This window comes from Leptinotarsa decemlineata, unplaced genomic scaffold (genome assembly GCF_025532065.1).
Source record: "Leptinotarsa decemlineata unplaced genomic scaffold, Ldec_3_MD MMD2_P_RNA_scaffold_8, whole genome shotgun sequence".
NCBI classification, from domain to species: domain Eukaryota; kingdom Metazoa; phylum Arthropoda; class Insecta; order Coleoptera; family Chrysomelidae; genus Leptinotarsa; species Leptinotarsa decemlineata.
Window position 1 is genome coordinate 2011870 of NW_027412535.1, and position 25938 is coordinate 2037807.

The 25938-nt window shown below is 33.8% G+C and overlaps 1 protein-coding gene across 2 annotated transcripts in view; it reads right to left on the reverse strand.

The window, feature by feature from the left end:
* The window catches only part of Fmr1 (synaptic functional regulator FMR1), a 238509-nt gene extending 212954 nt beyond the window's left edge, over window positions 1-25555 (reverse strand). The window contains exons 1-3 of one of the 2 annotated variants that reach the window (XM_074170313.1): window positions 25352-25555; window positions 24880-24932; window positions 24677-24827 (exon numbers count right to left, since the gene is read on the reverse strand). In XM_074170313.1, the coding sequence (XP_074026414.1) occupies window positions 24677-24827; window positions 24880-24932; window positions 25352-25402 (255 nt within the window). In that variant the 5' untranslated portion in view covers window positions 25403-25555. The remainder of the gene's footprint in view (window positions 1-24676; window positions 24828-24879; window positions 24933-25351) is intronic. The other variant, XM_074170312.1, reaches the window with a different exon arrangement.
* Between the last annotated feature and the right edge of the window lie 383 nt (window positions 25556-25938).

Here is a 25938-nt window from a genome sequence, read left to right on the forward strand (position 1 = left end):
TGTAGAATTGAAGAGGTGATATCATAGCTAAGACCACATGAGAGATGCGACAGTGATTCAGACATACCTAATTTCGGAAATCCTTCCACCTGGCACGAGTTCGGTAACCACCACAAATCCTCAAAAGAGCTTAAGTTTCAGACTGCAAATATCCACACCAAAATGACCAATCAGTCTTCCACTATACAATCCTGACTTGTAGAAATAATCCCCGTGAAGGATGGCACAAATACAACCAAATATATCCTACAATCAGTCTGATGGTACTCTTTGAACTCCGAACCAAGCTCACCGAAGGTTAACTTCCAAATACTAAGCGACTGCCACATCTGACAGCTAACCAGTTGTTGCCACAGTGCATCCAATCTACACTACAAGCACCAAGGGGGCGCTGTGCACAACATCATAAATCTATCAATTCTTCCACAGCCACTTGAGACAATATCAACAAGTCCATGACCCATCAAAACTCCTTCTCAAAGCAATGCAACCCTAAAACAACCCTTGACAACTTGAGTAACCGATAAATCCTCCACCCGTGAACAACTGTAGAACTAGTTCGGTGTAAGTCGACGGAACGACACTACGAAAGTTCGGCAGATGTCAACCAACAGCTGTCTTTTAACCTTGTTTACGAATATTTACAAAATATATTGTTCCAACCTATTTTCAACTATTTACCAATCCTTATTCATGCGATGGAATAGAAACATATAAGGTAAGTCGCCACATCCTTCCCTTTCAGTACAAATATTTAAGCATTCGTATTATGCAGAATATTTACCGAAAATATCAAACAGTATTCAGAAACCCAGAGCTAACTAATATTGTTTTTCAGGCGATATGGCTCTAATATGTAGTAATCCTTCTGGAAGTGATGAATAACAATCTATGCAAGAAATATTCTCGGAAAGGTATAGAGAATAAGGCAGGCAACGGCTGAAAAAAATGATAGGTGAAGAAAACTGAGAAACAAACAATAACTATTTCAACCTAGCGAGGAATTTCGGATCTCCAACGTCGATTGGCAATAGGAGAATGCGTAAGTACTGGTCAAGCAGTTAGTCAGGGAGCATACATTTATTCTTATACATTTCAGGTATGGTTTTCTATGGAACGGAAGATTCCCATTACTATGATGTTAAATGAATAAAATCAACTTGTAACTCAATTACATTGTTAATATCCTTTGAATAAAAATCTTAAAAGGTAAGGTAGTGTTTTTGAAAGGTCACATAAGAGCAGTTTGATCTAGTGCTAAATTGAAACGTAACACTATCGTCCGTCCGTTTGCTGGTGCTGTTGGTGAAAACTTCCACCTAATGCACAATAATGCTCGTCCACATGTTGCGCGTCTAGTGACTGACTGGCTCACCAACGAAGGAGTTGATGTATTGCCATGGCCAGCACAATCACCGGACTTGAATCCCATCGAGCATGTGTGGGACATGCTTCAACAAAGAATTACTCCGCATATGGGGAACATTCACACAACGTTTCAATTGAGAGAGATTTAATCGCTGAATGGGCAAATGTACCTCAACAAGACATTGACAATCTCATTTTATCGATGCACGATAGATGTAGTGCCGTAATACACCAGCGTGGAGGCCATACTTTGTACTGATTCCAATTTTTTTTGTATTATGATTTTTTTTCGGGGTGCCAAAGAAGAGCCATATTTTTTTTAGTTTTGCTTATATGCGCACTCAATATTTTTGACCATTAAATAAATTTTGTTGTAAGTTACATTCGTTTAATAATCACCCATCAACTTTTTTTTCCTAAAGCGATCTAAAAAAAAATATTGCCATTTTTAAAAATATCCCTAGACTTTTCCGATGTGTATTTCAATATTAAATATTACAAAAAGGATTTGAAGCTTTATATCTTCTATTAATCATCTGCGAGCGCTTTCGACAGTTGGTAGCACTGTCATCTTCTAGGCACTCCTCAAACTGAACTTGTCATCCTGTCGTCTGCCTCTTTATACGGTCAGAGCGTCTCAACTCAGGTATTTCAGGTTCTTTAGGTAAATTTGCCTGTATTTGTACTGCATCAGGTACTCTTCTTTGTGTTAGATCTTCTCTAGGAATGTGTATTGTTTTGTTTAATATATTGAATGTGAGGTCTTGTTGTGTTTTGATTTGCTCGGACTGCAACAAATTCTATATCGGTCAAACCAAGAAAAAACTAATCCAAAGGTACAATGAGCACAAAAAGGCATACATAAATCCAATAGTATATAAATCAAACCTCGCAACACACGCCATACAAAACAAACATAATTTCCCTCCACCAGAGAACATAAAACTCATAAAACAAGTCAACAAGGGAAACCATGGACATTTGGGAAAACTTGAACATCCATAAATTTAACAGTCATAAATAACTTATCGAGGAACAAGTACAAATCAAAACACAACAAGACCTCACATTCAATATATTAAACAAAACCATACATATTCCTAGAGAAGATCTAACACAAAGAAGAGTACTTGATGCAGTACAAATACAGGCAAATTTACCTAAAGTACCTGAAATATCTGAGTTGAGACGCACTGACCGTATAAAGAGGCAGACGACAGGATGACAAGTTCAGTTTGAGGAGTGCCTAGAAGATGACAGTACTACCAGCTGTCGAAAGCGCTCGCAGATGATTAATAGAAGATATAAAGCATCAAATCCTTTTTGTAAAATTTAATATTGAAATACTGAAAATAAAGGAAAATTAGTTGCATCATTAAATATATATATATGTGTATATATATATATATATATATATATATATATATATATATATATATATATATATATATATATATATATATATATATATATATATATATATATATATATAAGAGAAAAGTAGTCTTTTTCCTGACTAGTCAGAAAATAAGTGAAAACAATATTTGTGTATGCAGCAGGCCAAAAATTTTGTGTACTCTTATAACACAGATTCCAAGCTTTCGATAATCTTTATTATCATCATCAGGGATGCTACAATAAGGATAAAAAACAGTCATATTTATAAAATAATAATTCAAGCCAACTTACAGTGTATGTGAGGTTATGTGGCAGGTTGAAAGAAATATGGACGTAACATATATGAAAAATTACTAAGATGTCACTTAGGACGTTACAGACAAACAATATATAGTAGATTTAATGATATATCCTTATATTATCAAATTCAAAAACCACCTGTTCCTTGAAGAGGAAACCACGTGCATGATTCAAAAAAATGGGATATGACATGTAATCCAAAATTAGCATGCGCTGTATACGCCAATTACGGGGCTCAAAACGAATTGACATTCGACATCAAACAAATTGTTTGATCTGTGGCATAAAACCTTAACATGTGGCATAAAATTGATTTTCGGGCAATGTCTGGCTGTAGACATCGCATGTTTAAATTCCATTACATTTTAAAACAAAAATTACTTGGTTTTTTTGGAAATGATACATATTAATAACGAAGAACATTCAATGAATAAACGAACTGATATTGACAGTCTCAGCAAAATTTACACGTACCTACTGAAATATGATAAAGAAAATAAAAGATCTAGTAATTCGAGTATCTTTCAAAATTTTCCCAATAATCCCAATAATCTTATTATTGTAGTTGTCCTGACGAAGGTGTGAAATATACCGAAAGCTTGACATATAACAAAGAGTTTTCTTTGTAACAGCCCAGCTATTGACTGCAACCTCATGAATTAAACCGATTTATAGTTAATCCATTATATATATATATATATATATATATATATATATATATATATATATATATATATATATATCACACAGGACAGTATCAGAACCAGAAATCCAACCACCATCAATCGACTAAGAGAGCAATCATCAAGGCTCTACTAGCCCGTGCTTTCGAGCTCTGTAATACAAAGGAAGGTCTCGAAAAAGAAATAGGCATCATCAAATATGACCTTCAACGGATTGGTTACTCCATAGTGATGGTAGAACAGGCTTCAGATAGCAGACAGCAAGAGCTCCACAAAGAAGAGAAGCCGCCACAACCAATACTTGTACTCCCCTACATCAGAGGATTATCGGAAAGGATAAGAAGGATTGGGTCCAAGTATAACATCAGGACCTGCTTCAGATCTGGGAACACTATCCGTAGCAGCCTCACAAAAACCAGGCCACCAAACGCGGACTGCGATTCCAAGAATTGCATTTACCGGATACCCTGCGAGTGCGGAGAATCATACATCGGTGAAACTAAGAGGCCATTGAAAGTTCGCATTGCTGAGCACAAGAAACACACACAGCGAGGAGAAACCAGCAAATCCGGAATAGCAGAGCATGTTTGGACTCATCAACATAATATCAAACGGGCTCAAGCTGAAATTATCCAAAAAGAGGAACACTGGTTTAGGAAGAAATTAAAAGAAGCCGTATATATGTTGTCCAACAACGCATTCAGTCAAGCTAGCGTAAAGATAAGTAACATACGGAAACCTTTTATCAAGCGAAAAACGACCAACTCCCGCCAAACGGTCATCTCCCGCTAAAACCAATGAAGCGGAAAGAGGAAAGAGGGGATAGGTGAAAGGTGAAAGCACCCGAATGACCTATAGTCAGATCTCGGAGGAATAAGTCCAGTTATCACCCGAAGATAACTAACTTATCTAACAATCGAAACGTCGTGACGTAACTTGGTTTGGAGTCTTAATTTTTATTTTTAATTTTTGTTAATAATATTTTTTTAATTTTCAGCTTTTATTAATATTTAAATTTTTCATTTTCTGGTTGTAGCTTGTATGTTATTTCCTTGTAATTTCAGTTTTTTGTTTTAATAAAATTGTTATTTTCGGTTAATCTTTTATTTTTTCAGGGATTTCGAATCAATTTATATTATATTAGACAATGGAAGTCCGAACTGATGAAATACAACACGAAACATTGTCATCCACCTTCAAACAAACGTTCCAACTTTTAAGTTCTGCCAGGCAAAATCATTAATAGCATCAAAATCATAAAGATCATAAAAAGCATACGATCATAAAAAGCATAAGAATCAACCGCTAATAGCATGAGATCAGGAATAATTGGACACACAGGGAGAGCGTCTTAGACGTGTCTGGCTGCACTGTAAAATATATGACTGAGGTGGCTACTCTGGAGACTGCCGGAATCTCGGATCTCAAGAATCAGAGGAGTTTATTTAGAGAAGTGTAAAACAACAGCTTGAGGCCATCATAGGAACGAGTAAAAATTTCAAAACATTGACATTCTGATTTCTTCATACAGTTACTATATTCAATATTAATAATAATAATAATAATGTTTATTCACCATATTGATCACATGTATATATAAAAAAATTCGGTAAACAAACGTAGGCATCACAGAAGCAACATTTTCGAAAAAATGTTCCTTGTGTGTGATATTGCCAAATTCTAAACTATGACTGAACTAACAAATATGTATGTAAGAGTATACAATGAATAGATTATATAAACTGATGAAAATAAATTAGTATTAAAAAAACGTTAATTACAAATAAAACTTTCTACAGAAAAAAAAATTATTAATTGAAAAACTATATACATAATATGAAACATATACGGACATTTGTGATACACTGTTTGGAACCTTTGATGGGTTCTGGGTTTAATCTTCCTATTGAAGGTGATCACTTGGTGATCGAAACACGAGTCGAGGTGTTAAATGGTGTTGGGAAGAAACTTCAGTAACATACATAACGACATGATGAGATTGAAATTAAGTATTTTTTATTGAGTTCATTCTACAGGGGGTTTTATTATTTAAAATTTGATGAAACAGAGTTCGATCAGAATTTCTGAGCCAATTTTTCAGTTCTTTCTTGAATTTGGATTTATTTTGTTTATTAATGAGTTGTATGTTTTCCGGTAATATGCTCCAGACCATTGGGCCAAAATAATTACAGTGTCTTTGACCTACCAATTTTTGGTATCTAGTAGCTAAAAATGTATTTTCTTTTCTACGGGTATTATAAATGTGTTCCACTGGTTTTATTTTTATTTTGTTCTCAACGATTTTCAGAATAATCTAGGACATTACTTTCTTCAAATAATACTGGAGAACGTTCCACCGTTACCTAACAAAATTTTTAGAATTTTTTTTTTGTAAAGTATCCAGACATCTCAAGTGAGTTGTGATTGAACCAAACCATAATATACAGTAGTCAAATAGGGCATTTCGAGCCATTGTTTCAATAGTTTGAAGCGAAACAAAAATCCTCGTAAGTTTTGAGTTAGATATAATACGTGTGAATCGCATTTCATATGTCGATCGACCATTAGGCCAAGGTACTTTCAAAGTACTTTGTGGAATCAATAAGTTTTGATTGATAGTTAATGGACCTATGTTCGGTAGTTCATTGGCGTAAGAGGTAAATGGTAGATATTTTGTTTTTTCGACGTTTAAGGTCAATTTGTTATATTGAATCTATTTCATGATGTTTTTGAAATCTCTTTCGGATTTCATCTTGAGGTCTTGCCATATCTCTGCATTATAAAAGATTGCTGTGTCGTCTGCAAAACTGAGAATGTTTCCTTCGGAATGCATTTTTAATAAACTATTTATCAGCGGCGGCTCGTCAGAGGAGGCAAGGGAGGTTTAGCCTCCTCATAAAATTTGAGGCTATTCATCGCAATAAATTAAAAGATATTGACAAATAATTATGATTATTTTTTTCTAAAAATGCTTGCGTATCATTACTTTACCATTAATTTTGATTATAAATACATAATATGCCCGAAAAAACACTATCACTCACTACGTAGTACGTACCATACTGTATCCTGCATCAACAAAACACAAACGCACCGCTTATGAACGAATAAACTATCAACCCGAAATAATAAATGCCATACGTTGCAAAGGAGCAAAGCAGTTTTTAAATCTCTGGAGATCAAATCACGAACCATATTAAATCAGGACAGGCATTGCATTATATGTATTGATGCAATATCTCTGAAAAGTAATCTTTATTACCATACTGGTCGTGTTGAGATTGTTGGGCTACATGATATTGGAAATGGCAGAAAAGAAATGTTATTTGCTCAAAATGCTTATGTTATTATGGTTAGAAGACTATATAATAATTGGAAGCAGCAAATAGCATACTTTTTTATGAATACACAAATTTTTTTACAGCTGGTTTTTATGTTAATGCACTTGTAAGTGATATGGGATCAAATTATATTCAGTTATTTGATATTCTTGGTGTCACACCTAGTAATTGTGAGTTTCAAGTTGGTGACAGAAATATTATATATTTATTTGATACATGTCATTTGATCAAAGCCACGAGAAATAATTTGATGCAAAACGTTTTTTGTTTTGATGAAAAGAAAACATCATGGTCCTTTATAGACATGTTTTTTCAGCAAATTAAAAAACAAACCTATAGATGTGCACCTAAACTCACATCTTCACATATTAGTCCTACAAATTTTGAAAAAATTAAAGTCAAACTTGCTACCCAAGTCCTTAGCAACACAGTAGCTAGGTCAATGAATACTTATGTGAGTTTGGGGGGCTCTTCCTGCAGATGCCATGGCAACAATAGACGTAATTGAAAAATTGATAAATTATTTGACATATTGAATTCTTCTGACAATAATCACCCAAATAAATTCAAAAATGTTTTTGCTGGGTCTGATGGGATACATATTGTGTTCTCAGAAGGACATCTGCTCAGTTTGTAATTATTTTCCTTCCAAACCTGACGAAGAAGTTGGTCTTCGTCGAATGGCATTTATTAGTGATCTCTGGAATATTCTGTATTATCAAATACATCATGCACAAAAATCAATGCTTATTCATAATATAGCTATTGTTGAGGTCACTAATACCAATGCTAACTAATAAACACGTCCTATTTTCAAATATTATTGTATATATTATATTGCACAAAAGTACCTACTCATGATGTAAATGTCGTCAGTTCTTTGATGAAAGAACTGGTACTGATATACTTTACAAACCTTCATCAAAATGTATCCTCTCTGTGTATTTTCATAATATGTCTGTTGATTTTTTTTATTTTGGTTAATTTCATTTTTGAACTTAATTTTTCTTGTTATTTTTTACTTGCTAAAAATATATGTAATGTAGTGAAATAAACATTTATCTATCACATATTTCATAAAAATGTGTCTACTGAAATCGATTTTATGTTGTTATTGATAATTACATATCTATGCTTTGTTATTTGAATTAATTATTTATTAATTAATTGAATGTAATGAATAAACAAGTCGGATTGTTTGATTTTTCAAATAAGTCTTCATATAAGAAGTCTCTTGTTCCAGAAGAATAGATAATGATAATTTAGGAAAACCTAAGTTTATGTTTACCAGTTATTGGGTGACAGGGTAGCCTGCTTGCTATTTGTATTGTTCGTTTATCTAACAAATTTATCTCGACCAATAAGAAGTATAATTTTTGTAATATACAAAATCTAAAGAAATAAACTTCAAACGTTCAAGCCAGTCTCAAATATACCTACACAGTAGGTTGAATGGACTGCCGCTTATCAGAAAACAACTACTCCCCTGGCTAATACCACGAACGGCGTTGGATTATATACGACAGGCGTCAGTGCAGGAATCTTCACAGAAAATTTCCTGCATATGCTATTGGCAATACAACTGAAAGAGTCGGCTTCCAATTTTGGAACCAGCACACTTCCGGTTTTGGGCTCATTAGCCATTCATCAGTGCAAGATAGTGGCCATCATCGACCTAAAGTCAATGATATTCCATAATTGAAAATCGGAATTCTTTCAGAGTAATTCATTCCTCTTCCTAAGTTGGAGCGAACAACAAAATATCACTCCATCTAGTGGACGAGGTACTAACCAACTGTGAAGATTCCTGCCCTGACGCCTGTCGGATATAATCCAATGCCCTTCGTGGTATTATACAGGGGAGTAGTTATTTTCTGATAGGCGTTAGTTCATTCAACCTACTGTGTAGGTATATTCGAGACTGGCTTGAACGTTTCAAGTTCATTTCTTTAGATTTGTTTACTGCCAGTCTTCAATCATAGTCCACTGACTAATAAGAAAATATATAAAATGATTAAAAATATTCCTATTTTTTATAAAATTTCACTACTGAACTTGATTGATGATATCTACCTTATCTCTGTAATCAAATTTGTCAACATGCGAGTTTCTTTATTTCATTATAATGTACCACAAAAATACCATCACTTTTTCTGTGAATGGCGAAAGCATGTTTTTTCAGTGTACATTAAGAGGAAATCGTTGAAATCAACCAAACCTTTTTCTCCGTGTATATAGAGGTGGTATACACATCATATTCAAGGTTACGAATTTTGAGCCATCGAACTCAAAGGCGGCATCAAAGCTTTCGTATCTGTATTTAATATGTGGAGCTGGTAGGAGGACAACCCATTTGTTTGAGTTGTCTAGTTGTCTGATGGCTGGTCTCGATAAATGTATGATTGTCTCTTTACAAGTGGAGGTGTTCTGGACATTGAGTAGCTGGATTTCGCATGATTATCTTCTATCAGCTCTCTGATGTTAGTGGACGGGCAGATATAGGTTCGATGGGTGATCTCCAAACAAGGATCGCTCAAGAATGCATACAATTTTTCGTTTTTAAACTGACCCTTAGTTAACATCGGAATAGAAAATAGGTGATGGTAATCGAAATTTGAGAAATGGGTAATTGGAATATGCAAGATATAGGTTATTCTGAAATTTGATAAATTGCTTTTAAGGCTTATGATTTTTTCATAAAGCAAAGTTTTCTCGAAACTTATTTCCATTGGTATTTATTCAGGGAAAGAAAGTTTTTGGCTTTCTACTACTCCATCTTGATACAAAAAATGTGGGAATCTTCCAAAGAAAGGAAGTAATCAATTTTAAAATAAGTAACTCTATACATGGATGTGTAGATCATGCAGACACAAACTAGAAGAAAAAGCCCTCCTGAAACAGCTACTTTCATATAAACATTGAATTACGCGAAAGAAAAATAATTTCGAAACAAATACTTTTATATGAACACTGAATTATACAGAAGACACTATTCTCTACTCAGTTTGTATTCCAAACATTCGTTATGAAATAGTGTCTTCTGGGCTTTTTCTTCCAGTTTGTGTCTTAAAGTTACATCTTTGCATGATCTACACTTTCTTTCCCAAAAAATTGTCACTCCTAAAAATATAACCCTCTCTATTTGAATTTTATTCAATTTTTGCAGTTCTTTGAACAAATATTTTGTTTTTATTATACTATATAAATAATGTTCAGTCTGGAAATTTGTATTCAGTTTTCAACATCTTGCAAAATTGAATTTATGATTACAAATGTGTTGATTATCTGATTTACGATGTCTTAGATGAACATGGAGTTTTCTTTATACGTTTGATTTTCAATAATTTTTGCTATTTGATTTATTTTTGATTCCAAAAGCCTTTCGTTGTGTTTCACTTGCTGAACTATACTATTGATTTGATCAATTATTGAGATTAAAAGTGAGTTTTGCTTCTTGATGTTCGTTACTAGATTATTTTGTTTATCTTGTAATTCGTTGATCAGACGGTCATATTTTTCACCATGGCTGGAATCTAAATTTCCTGTGATTGACTTGAAAATTAATGCAACGCCATTTATAAGACCGCGTTTTGTTCTGAGTGGATGTGGTAAAATATTGTCGAGTCTATCAGTCAACCCTTTTTCCGAAAATTCTAATATTTTTAAATAGTTAGATCTGTCCCATGAGTAGTCTTTGTGTCCGCCTACAAGTGTCCTTACATTTTTTGAGTGGAATTTCAGTTTATTTACCTCCATGATTATTGGATTCAAATCATGATAATGAATAAGTGAATATGTGTTCGTTTCGACTTTGGTTGTTCCAAGTTTGAGAGGAATAATAAGTCCTTTTACCTAATATGTTTTTTCACATAAACTTTTTGTTTGGTTTTGAATACAATGGGATCATCGCGTTTTTTATTTTCTCGTTCTACCATCTTTTCCTTTCGCTTTATAAGATCTGAGTTTATTTTGGAATAGAGGAGTTTTGATCGTTACTTGTGATTATTGGTGTGTAGTTTTCGATCAATTTCAATATCGAAAGGATCATTGGTTGAAATGTGACCACTTATGATGTCAATTGGCTTGAATTTAGAGAGCTAATGTATAGAGTGGTTGTATGCCAAAATTGCATACATTTTCATTTTTGGAGGGGTTTTCAAAAATCCTCTAGTGTTGAGTAGACGAATGTGTTCTAGAATGGTAGAATGCAACCGTTCTATCATTCCATTGGATTGCGGAAGGTGTGGTGATATGAAATGAACTTCCGAGTTTCGAAATGAGAAAGTTATTGAATTCAGTACCGTTATCAACGATAATTTGTTTTTGGATATCATGATTAGAAAAAAAACTGAATGAGATTGTCGGCCATTTCCGTACCGGTCGACGAGTTGACTAGGTATGCCTGTGCGTACTTTGGAAAACTGTCTATGATTGTGAAGTATCCATATGTACGATTTCGAAAGGTTTGGTTGCTGTAGGGATGATGTTGAGCTTCATTTTGATGGGGTTTAGCTCATATTTGCTTTGTTGTCAAGTAAGGCATTGATTAATATATGTTTGAATGGTTTCTTTTATGTTCGGCCAGTAATGTTTTTCCTTAATCCTTGCGGAAGTTTCATCAACACCGCGGTGGGTGGACTTACCTTCATGGTGGTTTTGGATAATTTTTCGAAAGTCTTTTTTTTGTACCGTCCAGAAGCTTTTTGGTACACCTTTTGAATTTTAAAGAGGGCCTCTTGATATATTTTTAAATTGTTGCCAGAAATGATCCATAAAGTTCGGGGTTTTCAAAATAGACATGATACTGCACTCCTGGGGTGACATATTCTTTGATAAAATTGAAAATATCGTTTTCTGTATTATTTTGCGATATTTGTACATGAATTCTCATCTTTTTCTCGAATAGAATGGTAGTTTTGGGTTTGGCCGGAGAATGGACAACTGAGCTTATAATCAACTGATTGAGTCCTAGGTTCACGGCGCACTGCGCTATTGGAATTACAACAGGGTTCTGTTCAGCATTTGAGTAAATGGTGTCATCTTCAAGGTTTTCGCGTTCTGATAGGGATTCATCTTCTATTTGTTCGATATCAGGTTGCAATGGTGAAGAAATGTCATTTCTTCCATTACCTGTGGAAGGTAATTCATTGTCTTCGTGTATTCTGGGTTGTGATAGGGGTTCATCTCCTGTACGTTCGGTATCAGGTTGAATTTGTAAAGAAAGATTGTCATTTTCTGTATGACTTTTCGAAGGTAACTCGTTGTCTTCCGTTTTATTTACATGCATTTCGTTAGGGGGAATCATGATGGGAGTATATTTAGTGTCCTGATTGGGTTCTCCAATAATCAAAATATCGGAAGAGGGTTGATAGTCCCGTGTTTCAAGACAATGACTTACTGGGTTTCCTTGACCACTGAAAGTGATACATTGATTTGTTAGGCGTTGTGATTCGTCTAGTATGTTATCCAATTCCTCCCAAAATGTTTTGGTGTCCTTAGTGTGGATTTCGACACGGGATAAAGCATCGGCGTTGGTGTTCAACTTGCCTTTTTTGTAGATTATGGTATAATCGTATTCATCTAGTTTGATCCGCCATCTCAGCAATTTTCAGTTGGGGTCCTTCAGAGAGAATAACCACTGAAGAGGTTTATGGTCAGTGATGATATTGAACTTTCGACCAAAGAGATATGGGCGGAAGTATTTGCTGGCCCATATGATTGCGATAAGCTCTTTCTCAATGACTGAGTAATTCTGCTCAGAGTCATTCAGGGTCCGAGATGCGTATGCAACTGGAAGGTCTTGGCCTATAGGGCCTTGAGAAAGGACAGCTCCTAGGGCAAATTTACTTGCGTCCGTGGTGAGATTAAAAGGTTTAGAAAAGTCAGGGTACTGCAAAATCGGATCGTTGATTAACAGGTTTCTGCAGGTATTGAAACATTCCAAAAATTCTGTATTATGTTCGATTTTTGCGCCTTTCTTCAGGCATTTGGTTAATGGTTTCCTTAGTCTAGCGAAATTATTAATAAAGTTTCGATAGTAACCTAACAGACCTAAGAATCCTTTGATCTTTTTGGTGGTTTTTTGGACACGGAAATTTTTGATGGCTATGATTTTATATGGATTTGGCTTGACACCCTCGGGAGCCACGACGTGTCCCAGTTAGGCTACTTCCTTTGGTAGGAATTCTGACTTGTCTTGAATCTTGAAATTTGAGCTTCTCAGCCTGTTGAAAATCGATTTAAGGCTCTCAAAGTGATCCTGGAGGGAAGTCAAAAAGATAATAATATCATCGTCGAGGTATACCAAGCACTTTTCGTTCTGGATACCATGGATATCCATTACGCGCTGAAAGGTAGTTGACGTGTTTTTCAGCCCAAATGGCATCCTCAAATACTCACAATGGCCATGTTCCGTATTTAAAGCTGTTTTTTCAAAATCGTCCTCTTCCATCTCAATTTTATGGAAGCCACTGGCTAAGTCGAGCGTTGTGAAATACTGGCATTTTCCCAGTTTGTCCAAAAGATCTGTGATGTTAAGTAAAGGGCATTTGTGATCTATCGTTTTCTCATTGAGCTTGCGATAGTCAACAACAACCCTCCATTTTTGCTTCCCAGAAGCATCAACCGTTTTGTGTACCAGCCAAATTAGCGATGACTAAGGAGAATTGCTTGGCCTAATAATTTTCTGATTTTTTTTGATCTGATTCTTGACTTCTTGCTCGTGGATAAATAGGTACCGGTATGATTTTGTATAAACCGGTATTTCATCAGATATTCTGATTTGGTGCTTTATACGGCTCGTAGAAGTCTGCGGTGTATTTTCATAATAAAATAGGTCAGAAAATTCTTTGCATAGCGAAAGTATTTTAGATCTTTCCTCGTCATTCAAATGGTCACATGGAATTTTTTTAAAATCTAAATTTTGCTTAGGAGAATCATCAAAATTATGAAAATCGATTTTTTGAATTTCATTCTTATTAAATTTTTCAACAGCGATTGGTTCTGAAAAATTCAGAGTTTGGTGATGTTCAAAATTGTAGTGAGAGCTCTACCTTTATTTGCAATAGTAAGACACTCTGGCAATTCACAATTATGAAAACGTTGGTGAGGTATTATTTCTCCATTCTGAATTGATGTTTTGACCTATACCACTTGCTCAGATCTTGTAGCAATCTTAAGTAAATTGAGATCGCTTTTTGTTTTTTGAAACTTCAGTTTTATTTATGCATAAGGTGTGATAGGATAGCCGTTACCAAAATCTAGGTTAGCTTGTAAGAGTTTTAAATTGTCAAGAGTAATTAGTCCTTTGAAAATTTGATTATGCAATTTGAAAAGGAACAATTTTTAAATGTTTTTGTTGTGGCAAATTGAATAATTTTGAAGCGGGCATAGATGCGCTATATTTATGAGCTGATTTTTGAAAAACTGTGGAAACATTATACGGGTCGTATTTAATGAACCTTTTTCCTGAAGAACGAAAAATCACTCATTAGCAGCGCTAGTAGTTCGGTAGGGACACACTGTCTAATCCTCATATAAACATATAGTAAGGTACAATTAAAAAATAATGTTTTTAACAGAGAAAGATGTTCCTGGAGCAAAACTAAAATTGCATGCACGTTGGCTTGCATGTTGTAATTTAAAAGTAACTGGAAAAAATGTGAATTAATAGACAGGTTAGTATACAGACTCTAGTAAAAGAGTAGCGGTAGATTCAAACTGTAATATTTGAAATTAAAAATAATTATGAATTTCAGATTTATTTCCGAGTGAAATATGAATCAAATATAGATGGTTATGAAATAAATTTAATTAAATATAATAAATGAATATGATTCAATAAACGATTGAGGTTACATCTCATTCTAATCAATGGTAATTAACGATAAAAAATTTACTATTCATTTCATGTTTACATACATATGAATATTTATTTATTTTTGGCACTGTTAAATCCACTCTCCTCGAAGCATGTATCCATTTCTTACATCTAACCTCATTATTATGAGGTTTTATAAATGGTATAAAAAACACGTTTTCTTCCGGATATCGATTATCCGACGTACAATTCGCAAAACAACAATGCTTTGTTGGCATTATATTAGCACAAAATAATTTTTATATCAGATTTATATTTATAAATAATAAATTAATATTACGTAAATAACACTGTTTTACAGTTTGTTTATGTTTGTCCCTACTACTAGTGCTGCTTCTCGTGACATGTTCTCAGGAAAAAGGCTCATTAGATTTGGAAACAGTTTTTGAGCCATTTCTGGATCGATAAAAGATTTCATGGAGCCTGAATCAATGAGAAATTTTGCGTCATAATATTCCGGAAATGTTATATATGATAACGTCAAAATGTTCGTTATAATCTTCTTCAGCGTAATATTCTTGTTCGCTATAATTTGGTTCATTTTGGGTGTCACTAACTACCGTATTAAATAATTCCTCTGATATAAAATTTCTTTGGGGTCGATTTTGAAATGAGTTTGAGGGACTTGATCGATAATTTGGGGCGTTTCTTGTCGAAACACTCATTGGTACTGGTTTATTTGTTTGATATGTATTTCTGGTGGATACACTCATGGGTGTAGGGTTTGTGAAGTTCTGATTTTGATTGGGCCTGAAAACATTTCTGTTTAGAAACCGTTGTCTAAAATCTTGCGCGTTGGTAAAGAATTTTTGGGGTTGTCTCGGTACTCGTGGCTGAATTGGTTGTGAAGGAAATTGATTTTGCTGTCTGAAAAAGTTATTTCGTGTACTATAATTATTAATAAGAGAAGAATTTGGCTGACTGATCTGAATTTGTGTTCTAGAAGGCAGAAAGTTTGGCCTAAATGTATTTTTATTGACGAAATTTTGAAAATAATGTACATTGTCTTCTTGTAAAACAAACTGCAACGTTTCACTAAGAGATTTGGGTTGCATACAACGTATTGTAGTACCCAAGGGTTCTTTGAGCCTAGAAAGAAAGGTTTTCAATGCCAAATTGCTATATAAATCTCTTTTACACCTTTTAGATTCTGCTGTGATTTCCTGAAAGTCGATATAATTGCACAATAGGTTCAATATATTTAGAATAGAATAGAATAGAAATTTTATTTATACTGAACAATAAACAGAATGGTTTCCACTTACATGGTTTTTTTTTAAAGTTTCTTACATATAGTATTCATTGAGTACCATTGATACAGTTGAAATCGATATAAAATATAACAATATAAAACAATAAATAATAAAATGACCGTAAAAAGGTTCAGACACATTTGAGCATAGAATATATCATAGACTTGTTGAGGCTTTTCATTAGGGGATTGCCTAAGCATAAACATGTATCTGTTTAGGCAAGTTTCATCCTTTTGATCGGAAAGTTTCTGGTTAATGTATCTTCGAATTCTTTCCAATTTGAAACGTTCTGTATATTAGCTACTATTTTAGCATTGCCTGATGATTTTGAAATGAGACAGTTCAGTAAATAAACATTTTGAAAGCTTGTCGGCTCAGCCACATTATAAAAAAAGTAGTAATTATTGGATCACAAACTGCTAGATATCTATTTAAATAATTAGGATTGCCAGTATTCTGAGTGGAATTGATTAGTCATTATTATATTTGACGTACTAGAAGAACTAGGCGAAGAAACTGGAGAGTCAGCTGAAGGGTTTTCGTTATTCAAATTTAACTTTCCAAGAATTTGAGATAAGGTATCAATAGACATTTAAAAATAACGACTAACATTAAAATTGTAAGAACTTTGAGCATCCTTTATAAGGTAGACGACTGGTTCCTCGATTTTTGATATCCAGAAAGACTTCCTTGCGAAACTGGACGATTATGTTCCACTCCCAGATGATCTGCCTGTTGAGGGTAGCTGAAGGTCCACGATGGACTGGGTTTCTTGAGGTTTGAAGAGGCACTACTTCACAAACACCTCCACAAGACAAAACAACAAGTTCGATACTTGATGAATCGTTGAAACGGAAACTGCACGTTCAATAAGTTCAATTTCGAGTATCCTACCGACTGCGCCAATTATAACTTTCGGGTGTCAAAGTCATTTTTTTTAAATTAAATTCCATTAACAAAAATAGATGTTGACAGCGTGAGAGCAAAATTACGACTGAATTATGAAAGAATTCTTTCCATGAAGATAAGATTGCTTGCACATCAGTTTCCCAGAATCGCGAGATTCTGCTTCAGCATGGTCAGCGGTTCACATGGGAACGGGCGATATAATTCATGTGTACCTCTGGATCACTAATTGTCTATAGTGCGGACGTAAGAAGTCTCCTTATCTCGGTACTTTCGACAAATTATCAAGGTAGTACAATGTTTAAGTAAGAATCATTTTATGAGACAAAAAATTGTGACATCACTAGTTGCCAAAAGGACACCCTCAACTTCTTTTTTCAAATCGACTATTCTGGAAAATTCCTGTTTTCAATAATCTGCAAAACAGCGGTAAATACCATTTATTCAAAACAAATCCAAACTCATTTCAGTTCATTCCAATAAATATTCAAAATACAAACAATATTGAAGTTTGTTAGCAAATTATTTTTTTTTATGAAATGTTCGTGGAGTAATTTTGTTGCAAGTCCTCTTAGTCTGTACTTGAATTCTGGAATGGGCTGCGGTTGTGTATCACACACTTTAGATTGGTATCTCCTGAAAAATCTAGGGGCGTCATATCAGGTGACCTAGCGATCAATTCGAATAGACGACGCCGGCTTATCTATCAGTTTTAGCAAGATAGGGCACCACCTCATCTCAACAGGCTATTTCGAAAGTGGTTGAATGACAATTATCCAAACCCACAGATAGGAAAACGTAGTCTCCCTCAGAAACGCCCGCTAGATATGATTCCCACAGATTTTTCGTGGATATTCATAAAAATTAAGTATAGATTACACAGTCGCAACCCATTCTCATGTGAGATGTTTGTAGCCAAATTACCTTAGAAAATCTGTCTTAAATCTGTTTTTCCGTTAATTAATCAGCTGTCGCCCCCATACGAAAGACAACTCTCAGAAGTTGAGAAGATAGGGCACCACCTCATCTCAACAGGCTATTTCGAAAGTGGTTGAATGACAATTATCCAAACCCACAGATAGGAAAACGTAGTCTCCCTCAGAAACGCCCGCTAGATATGATTCCCACAGATTTTTTGTGGATATTCATAAAAATTAAGTATAGATTACACAGTCGCAACCCATTCTCATGTGAGATGTTTGTAGCCAAATTACCTTAGAAAATCTGTCTAAAATATGTTTTTCCGTTAATTAATCAGCTGTCGCCCCCATACGAAAGACAACTCTCAGAAGTTGAGAAACTTGTGCAAGCTAAGGACTACCTTTTAACGTGTGATTCCTAACACGGTTGCAGAATCATCCCCGCTTCAACCAGATAAATTCTCTCGAGAAAAATATCTGGTCGAGGCGGGAATCGAACCCACGATCTTCCGATCGTGAGTCGGGCGCACTACCACCGCGGCCAATTCCACAACATTCCATATTATAAGAAATGTATTTGTTAACATTCATAATTGTCCGGAAGTGAATAATGAATATTCATTGGGACAAACTAGAGTGAATTTTGAATGATTTTATAGATTGAAATATAAAACATTTATCTTTTGTTTGCAAATTCTCAAGGATAATATGAAGCTTCTAATATTAACGAATGAATGATTCGATTTTCATAAATGAACCATTGGATGAAAGACCTATTCAAAGTCCCCATTTCCATTTGAAAAAATATGACAGCGACGAATGAGGTATACTATTGTTTTTCTTATGAAAATAGTTCAGTGAAAGCAGTAGTATCGTAAAGACCTATTTTTGCACATATCTGAAATAGTTGAAAAGTTCAAATTGAAAGTTTGATAATGTCTGATGAAAGTGATGGAAGTTATAGTCCTGTGGAGAAGAAGACCACCAAGCCTGGTCTTTTAAATGCCCAAAAAGACCAACTAAACCAATAGAAGGAATACCCAATGCCACCGTAAAAATCCTCAACAAAAGGTCGAATGATATAAAACCTGATCTAGATGATCCAGACTTAAATTCGCCAACAGAACCCATCAATGGACAAACATCCCCTATTAACACCCAACATGCTTAAAATGTTATATTCCAACAAAAATAGCTATGTGACAAATAAACATCTAGTGAATTATTTCATAGAAGGCAACAATATCAACTGTGCACTTTTTGTTGAAACCAAAACTAAAATAGATAGTTGTAATGAAATATTGAGATAATTCTCCAGTAACTATATATGCTACTTTTTCTACACAGGTATTCTACTCTATTCTACTTTTTCAACAACCCTCTCCAAGGATTTCTAAAAAAGAAATACAACCCTATAGTAATTGTAAAATTAATATCCTTCCCTGAGAAAAATAATATAATAAATTTATTCCAGTTTAGCTTTCAGTCTTGAAAAAGTACACAACACGCCAAGAATCTCAACTCTTTCAAATTTCTGTCTATTAAATATTACAATATGATACCAAACGAGTGGAAGGAACTAGTCCTAGTTAAATTTGCTAAAAGGGTAAAAAGTTTTCTTAAAGAAAATGTGTTTTATGAAAGTGAAGAGTTCATACACTTCTTTAATGGAACATGACTAAGTAACAGTAATGTATTATAACTAAGTTCTCCTACTATTTTACATAGGTTAGTTTTGTATATATATATATATATATATATATATATATATATATATATATATATATATATATATATATATATATATATATAACTTTATTTTACATTTTAAATAGCTTAAAATTTGTTTCTGCAAGTACAAAATTTTCCTTTTACTATTTTTTTGACGACTGTATACAATTTTTTTAATTGTCACACAAGAGAATAAACTCTACTCTACTCTATTTTCACTCCTGGAAGACCTGTACAGCAATCTTAATGAAAAAGAATATGCGGCGGCCATGTTTTGTGACCTAACCAAGGCCTTCGATTGTGTAGACAACATGCTACTTCTTCGCAAGCTAGAAGTTAACGGATTTAGAGGAGATGTACATTTCCCATCGGCGGTAGAATGTTCTATTAGATGGAATCTAATCAGAGGAACGTTTTATTGGCAGTGGAGTCCCACAAGGTTCCGTTTTGGGACCGATGTTGTTTCTCATTTATGTCAACGACATAGTACATGTTGACACAAGTGGTAAATTCACATGTTTCGCTGAAGACACCACTATCCTCTGGCATAGCAATACCCCCTCAAATTTACTTGAACAAATCATCATCGACATAAGAAGGGTGAAAGAGTGGTGTGATTCCAATCTTTTATCATTCAACATCGACAAAACAAATGTGGTCACGTTTAGATGTAACATAAGGTAAGTACACTTGGAAAATGTAAAAAATTTAAATTTGGAGAAAAACAAATTTTTAGGGCTCTTCATTGATGAAAATCTAAAATTTGATTCCCATGTCGACTACTTATGTAAAAGAATAGCAGCAGGATGTCATGCAGTGAGAGTTGTTGCAAGAGAGTTAGACACTACTATTACAAGATCAGTTTATTTTGAACAAATTGAGTCCTATTTATGTTACGGAATTTGTTTCTGCGGAAATTGTGCACAGTTTCGTTACAAAAAAGATCCATCATATATTTATGCAATTTATACCGTCCATTATTTGTGAAGCAAAAAATTCTGACCTTAGTATGTCTTTTTATTTTGGAAATAGAGTGCCTTATCCACCATCTCAACTTATAGTACATGTCAGTCTTACTTCATTTCCCTTTCAATACCTACTCTAGCCCTTACACAAAATTGTATTATTTACAATAGCAAGAAGTTATTTAATCACCTTCCCATTCATTCAAGGCGAATATATAATGAAAAGAAATTCAGAAAGAAAGTAAAAGAATTTGTTGTTGGAAGGCCCTATTATTGTGTGGACGAATTCTACCAAGGCACTAATTGATAACATGTGCTCACTGATAACATGTTTCAGTTCCTCTTTCAAAATTACCATTTTCTCTCTTATTGAGAAGGAATAACTTTCCTGACAACAAAATAAAAAATAAATTATTTATGTGAAAACAAAAGTCGAGTTTCTCTTAAACAATTTTGTTCATGTTTTGATGTCAAAACCAAAAAAAATCTACTTCAATTATTACGGAAGATACGGGGGTGTTTCCATAAGTGAAACAAATTCGGATTTTTCAGGACTGAAATTTTTTCAGGAAAAAAGTGTAATCGTAGTAAGTTGGTAGTCCTGATCACGAATCTGAAGGAATTTTGAGCCTATTTTGCCCCCTAATATGTTTTACCGTAAAAATGGGGTGTTCCATCGCGAGTGGCGGACAGTGTATATCACTTTGGCCAACCCCATTCAGGTGGTAGATACATTTTGAGCATTTTCGTCAGTCCTGAGAGTTTCATCTTTCCACCTCGAATATTACGGAAGATACGGGGGTGTTTCCATACGAAGTGAGACAAATTCGGATTTTTCAGGACTGAAATTTTTTCAGGAAAGAAGTGTATTCGTAGTAAGTTAGTAGTCCTGATCACGAATTTGAAGGAATTTTGAGCATATTTTGCCCCCTAATATGTTTTACCGTAAAAATAGGGTGTTCCATTGTGAGTGGCAGACAGTGTATATCACTTTGGTCAACCCCAGTCAGGTGGTAGGTGCATTTTGAGCATTTCCATCAGTCCTGAAAGTTTCATCATTCTACCTCGAATATTACGGAAGATACAGGGATGTTTCCATGAGAAGTGAGACACAGTGTATATCGAGTAATTGGCATGTAGCTTTATGTAAACAAGTTATTGAAATCAACACGAAATAGCTATTATTGTTCATTACGTAGCATTAAATATTCACATTTACTCAATATTCAAACAAACACACAAAAAAAACAAACAAACAAAAATTAAAAAGATTTTCACTTCAATCCCGATCCTCCTGTATCTTTTTTGTTTGAAGTCCCATTTAATTATTTTACTGTGTAAAGTTTTCTAAGGCATATAAACAAATGACTGATTATTCACTAGAATCACAAATTATTCTAGTTTCCGAGAAAAACATATTAGACATTTTTTTATCGAATAGAATCATTGGGAAAAATTGTTTGGAATTGTCAGAATCCTTATATCCCTAATACTTTTCCCCATTTCCTATTTATGAACTAATTATGATTCGCTCATTTTATTTTTGATTCTACTGAGCTATAGCTTAGTAGAATCAAAAATGGTTTTTGAAAAAACACATCTTTTGTAATGAATAATAAATGAAAGAACCATAAATAAGCACATATTTCAAAATATTGATATTATTTGTTCGGTTTCCTTAAGTAGAAACCACCGCCTCTATCAAACGATGTTTTGCAATTTTTGGTCACAAACTATCTCGTTCGTAGGTTTTGTGATTAATCGATAATTCAACATATTGCGCGGGTAATCAGAGATATATTTCGGACATTTTTATATTATTTTCATTCAACCAAAACTTTTTACTTATTTTTTTAAGCGTGTGGCTCTGCCTTCAATAACTTCTCTCATTATTTTCGAGAAGTTCAAGAAAATTTTCCTAATCGATTTTGTAAAACAAAAGGCTCAGTTAATGCATCATTCAGTATACTACAATAAATATTCACATCATGGGAATATGACCTCTTGCAATGTATACTGAAGTTTGAAACCATAGTTTTTGTAAGTATAGCCTCATCAATGATGGAAACTTCTGTCATTTAAACTTCTATCTTTTAGCCAACAGCAGTACCCTAGTCTACCAGGTTCAAGAGTATGTGAAATTCTGGCTTAAATAGTTTCAATTAGTGTTATTCAAAAAACACTATTATTTTCTTTCATGCAAATTCAATTCATTGAACTTATTTCTTTTACTACATACAGAGAGCTGTCAGAAACATTCAGAGTGTAAATAGACGTACTAACTGCAGAGATCTATTCAAAGTTTTAAGAATATTAACTCTCCCATGCATTTATATGTACCAGCTGTTAATTTTTGTAAAATCGGATCAGCGACCTTTTACCTTCTTAAACAAAAATAATTACGGCACAAGAAATTCAACATTGTTAGAAATACCAAATCATAGACTGGCTAGATCAGAATCAAGTCCAATTTTCATGGGTGTCAGACTATTTAACAAATTGCCAAATCATGTTAAAAAAATGTCACTAAGAAAATTTAAACCGTTCCTAAAAAACTTTCTGATTGATGAAGCCTACTACTCGATTGAAGAGTTTATAAATGACTTATCAATATAACTGAAGAATTGAGATTGTCATCTAGGGTTGTTAATATATTATAATTTTACCTAAAGTTTGTTCCAACCTTGAGTCACAAACAGATTTCAAACTGTTTGTAAATCGTTGATAACGTGCATGTCTGGTAAATATTGGTTTCTGATTAATTTGAAATTTCTGATTGGAACAGCTGATAGTTCAACTGAAGTTTGGCATGGAATTTCAACATAACCTTTAAAAATAATTTGGGAAAGAAAGTTTTTGGCTTTCTACTACTCCATCTTAATACAAAAAAAGGGGATGAGGGAATCTTCCAAAGAAAGGAAGGAAGTAATCAATTTGAAAATAAGTAACTCTATACATGGATGTGTAGATCATGCAAAGAAGTAACTTTCAGACACAAACTGAAAGAATGTCCTCCTGAAACAGCTAATTTCATATAAACATTGAATTACAGGAAAGAAAAAAAAATTCTTTCGAAACAAATACTTCTATATGAACACTGAATTATACAGAAGATACTTTTCTCTACTCAGTTTGTATTTCAAACATTCCACAACGAATGTCACTCCTAAAAATATAACCCCTTCAATTCTTTAAAAATAAATCTAATCAAGTGTATTTCTGAAGAGTAAAAGAAGGTTGCAGTATTTTATATCTCTATTCTATTTACTTATCAACATGGAACTGGGAGGTCACCGTAATAATTAATTTGTGTAATTAAAGATGTTTATATTATAGGTTCACTTAAAGAATTCCCAATTTTTCCTGCGCCAGCAAATACATAATTTATTTTATAACAATTTTTGCAGGTTATGTTGTTTGTAAGTTGCATGAACATAAAACAGAAACAGTAATACGGAATACGCATGCGTCAGATTGATGGTTAGAAGATAATTCTCAAACCATTCTGATAGATTTCGAACAGGTTTGAATCTTGGATGGAACAGAAAACTGATAGTTTACTAATGGTTAGAAACTCACGTTGGAACGCAATCACATTACTGCGCAGAATCCTGACTGTCAGAAACTGTTTCTGACGCTGGTTGGAACGAACCTCTAGTTATAAATTTTAATATATAATTTTAACATAACTGTTCATATCCTATATGTACATAATTTTTTCTTTTTTATAAGTTTATTTATATCATATTACACTGACTTGTTCTATATCATTGAGTTATGATCCAGAAGAACCAATAAAATATTATTATTATTATTATTATCATGGATTGTTGTGTTATTGGTTTTTCTATTTGACTCAACCGAAACATTTACTTGGGAGATATACGTACAATGTGAGGGTAGAAGTTAAAAGAAAAAAATAATGTACCCACCTTGATTCTTGATTTCCACCAGCCATAGGCTTCTTGAATACTTGATCTTGAATACACCTCAACTTCCATATTTTCTGTGAATTCCACTTTGGGATCTGCTTTAGGAGGTAACCTAACTTGAGAATTTGGAAACTTTGAGTCTGGCTGCCAACTGAAAAAATATATAATAAGCAAACAAAAGTGATATCAACTCAAAAACTTACTCATCTTCAAAATGAATTAGAACTTCATCGTCAAATATGTCTATGATATAACCCTAGAAAAGAAAAATGAATTAGATATAAACATTAAAGGGACATCATTTAAGCATATTAGGACTTCACAAACTACCAGGGTTTGAACAAAAAATGGATATTATTGATCAACATTGTCTGAATATTATTTGGGAAGCACATGTGTTACTTAGGAATTTTCCCTTCTTACTTGATTTATTTAAAAAGTTTTTTGATTTCTTGGGAGTGAAAACCCATTAATGCCAGTAATGAATATTATCAGTCATTTGAACTGACATCCATTTCCAAAGTGAAATAGATTTCAACAAAATGTACAATAACTAAACTAATTATACATGAAAAAGTGAATCGCCAATTTTGATAGTAATGAAATTGAGAATATCAAAAAGCAACATCTCAAAAAAATAAAATAAATTTCCAATACTTGAAAGGTAGTTAGTACCTTATAAAGAGCTCCATTTTCGCCGCAAACCTCCACAGCTAACTCCTCCATGTTGATTTTATTCGTGAAAGTAAATACAGTTGTTTGAAAATTATGTTCAATGTTCTGGAGGAATTAAGGTTCCCAAAAGTTTTACTTTTATAAAAATGTAGCCATTACAAGTTACAAATTACAATATATTTCTTGTCAACTGTCAATAGCACTGTAATTGTGTATTGCCAACCTAATATAGTTGTTTTTTGTGACGATGATGTCAAAAATCCACAAAATGCGATCTAAAACCGCAAAACATTTTATGAAAATATAGTGATATACTCGATGTATAAACTCAGGACGGTAGCCGGTTGGATCGACGTGGGTGCTTTATTCACTCACTCGAATCGACCGCCGTGTTGGTCGCTGGTTCAAATCCCAGGCTAAACGATCGATTTTCATTTGCTATCGTCCAACCCGTGTTAGCAATCATATGTTAAAAGGTAAGACCTAGTTAGTCGACTTCTGGGGGTTGTCGTTCGTAGGGATACGACACCTGGTTAACGGAAAAACAAATTTTAAACAGAAATCCACTGCACCTAAAATTCTACGAA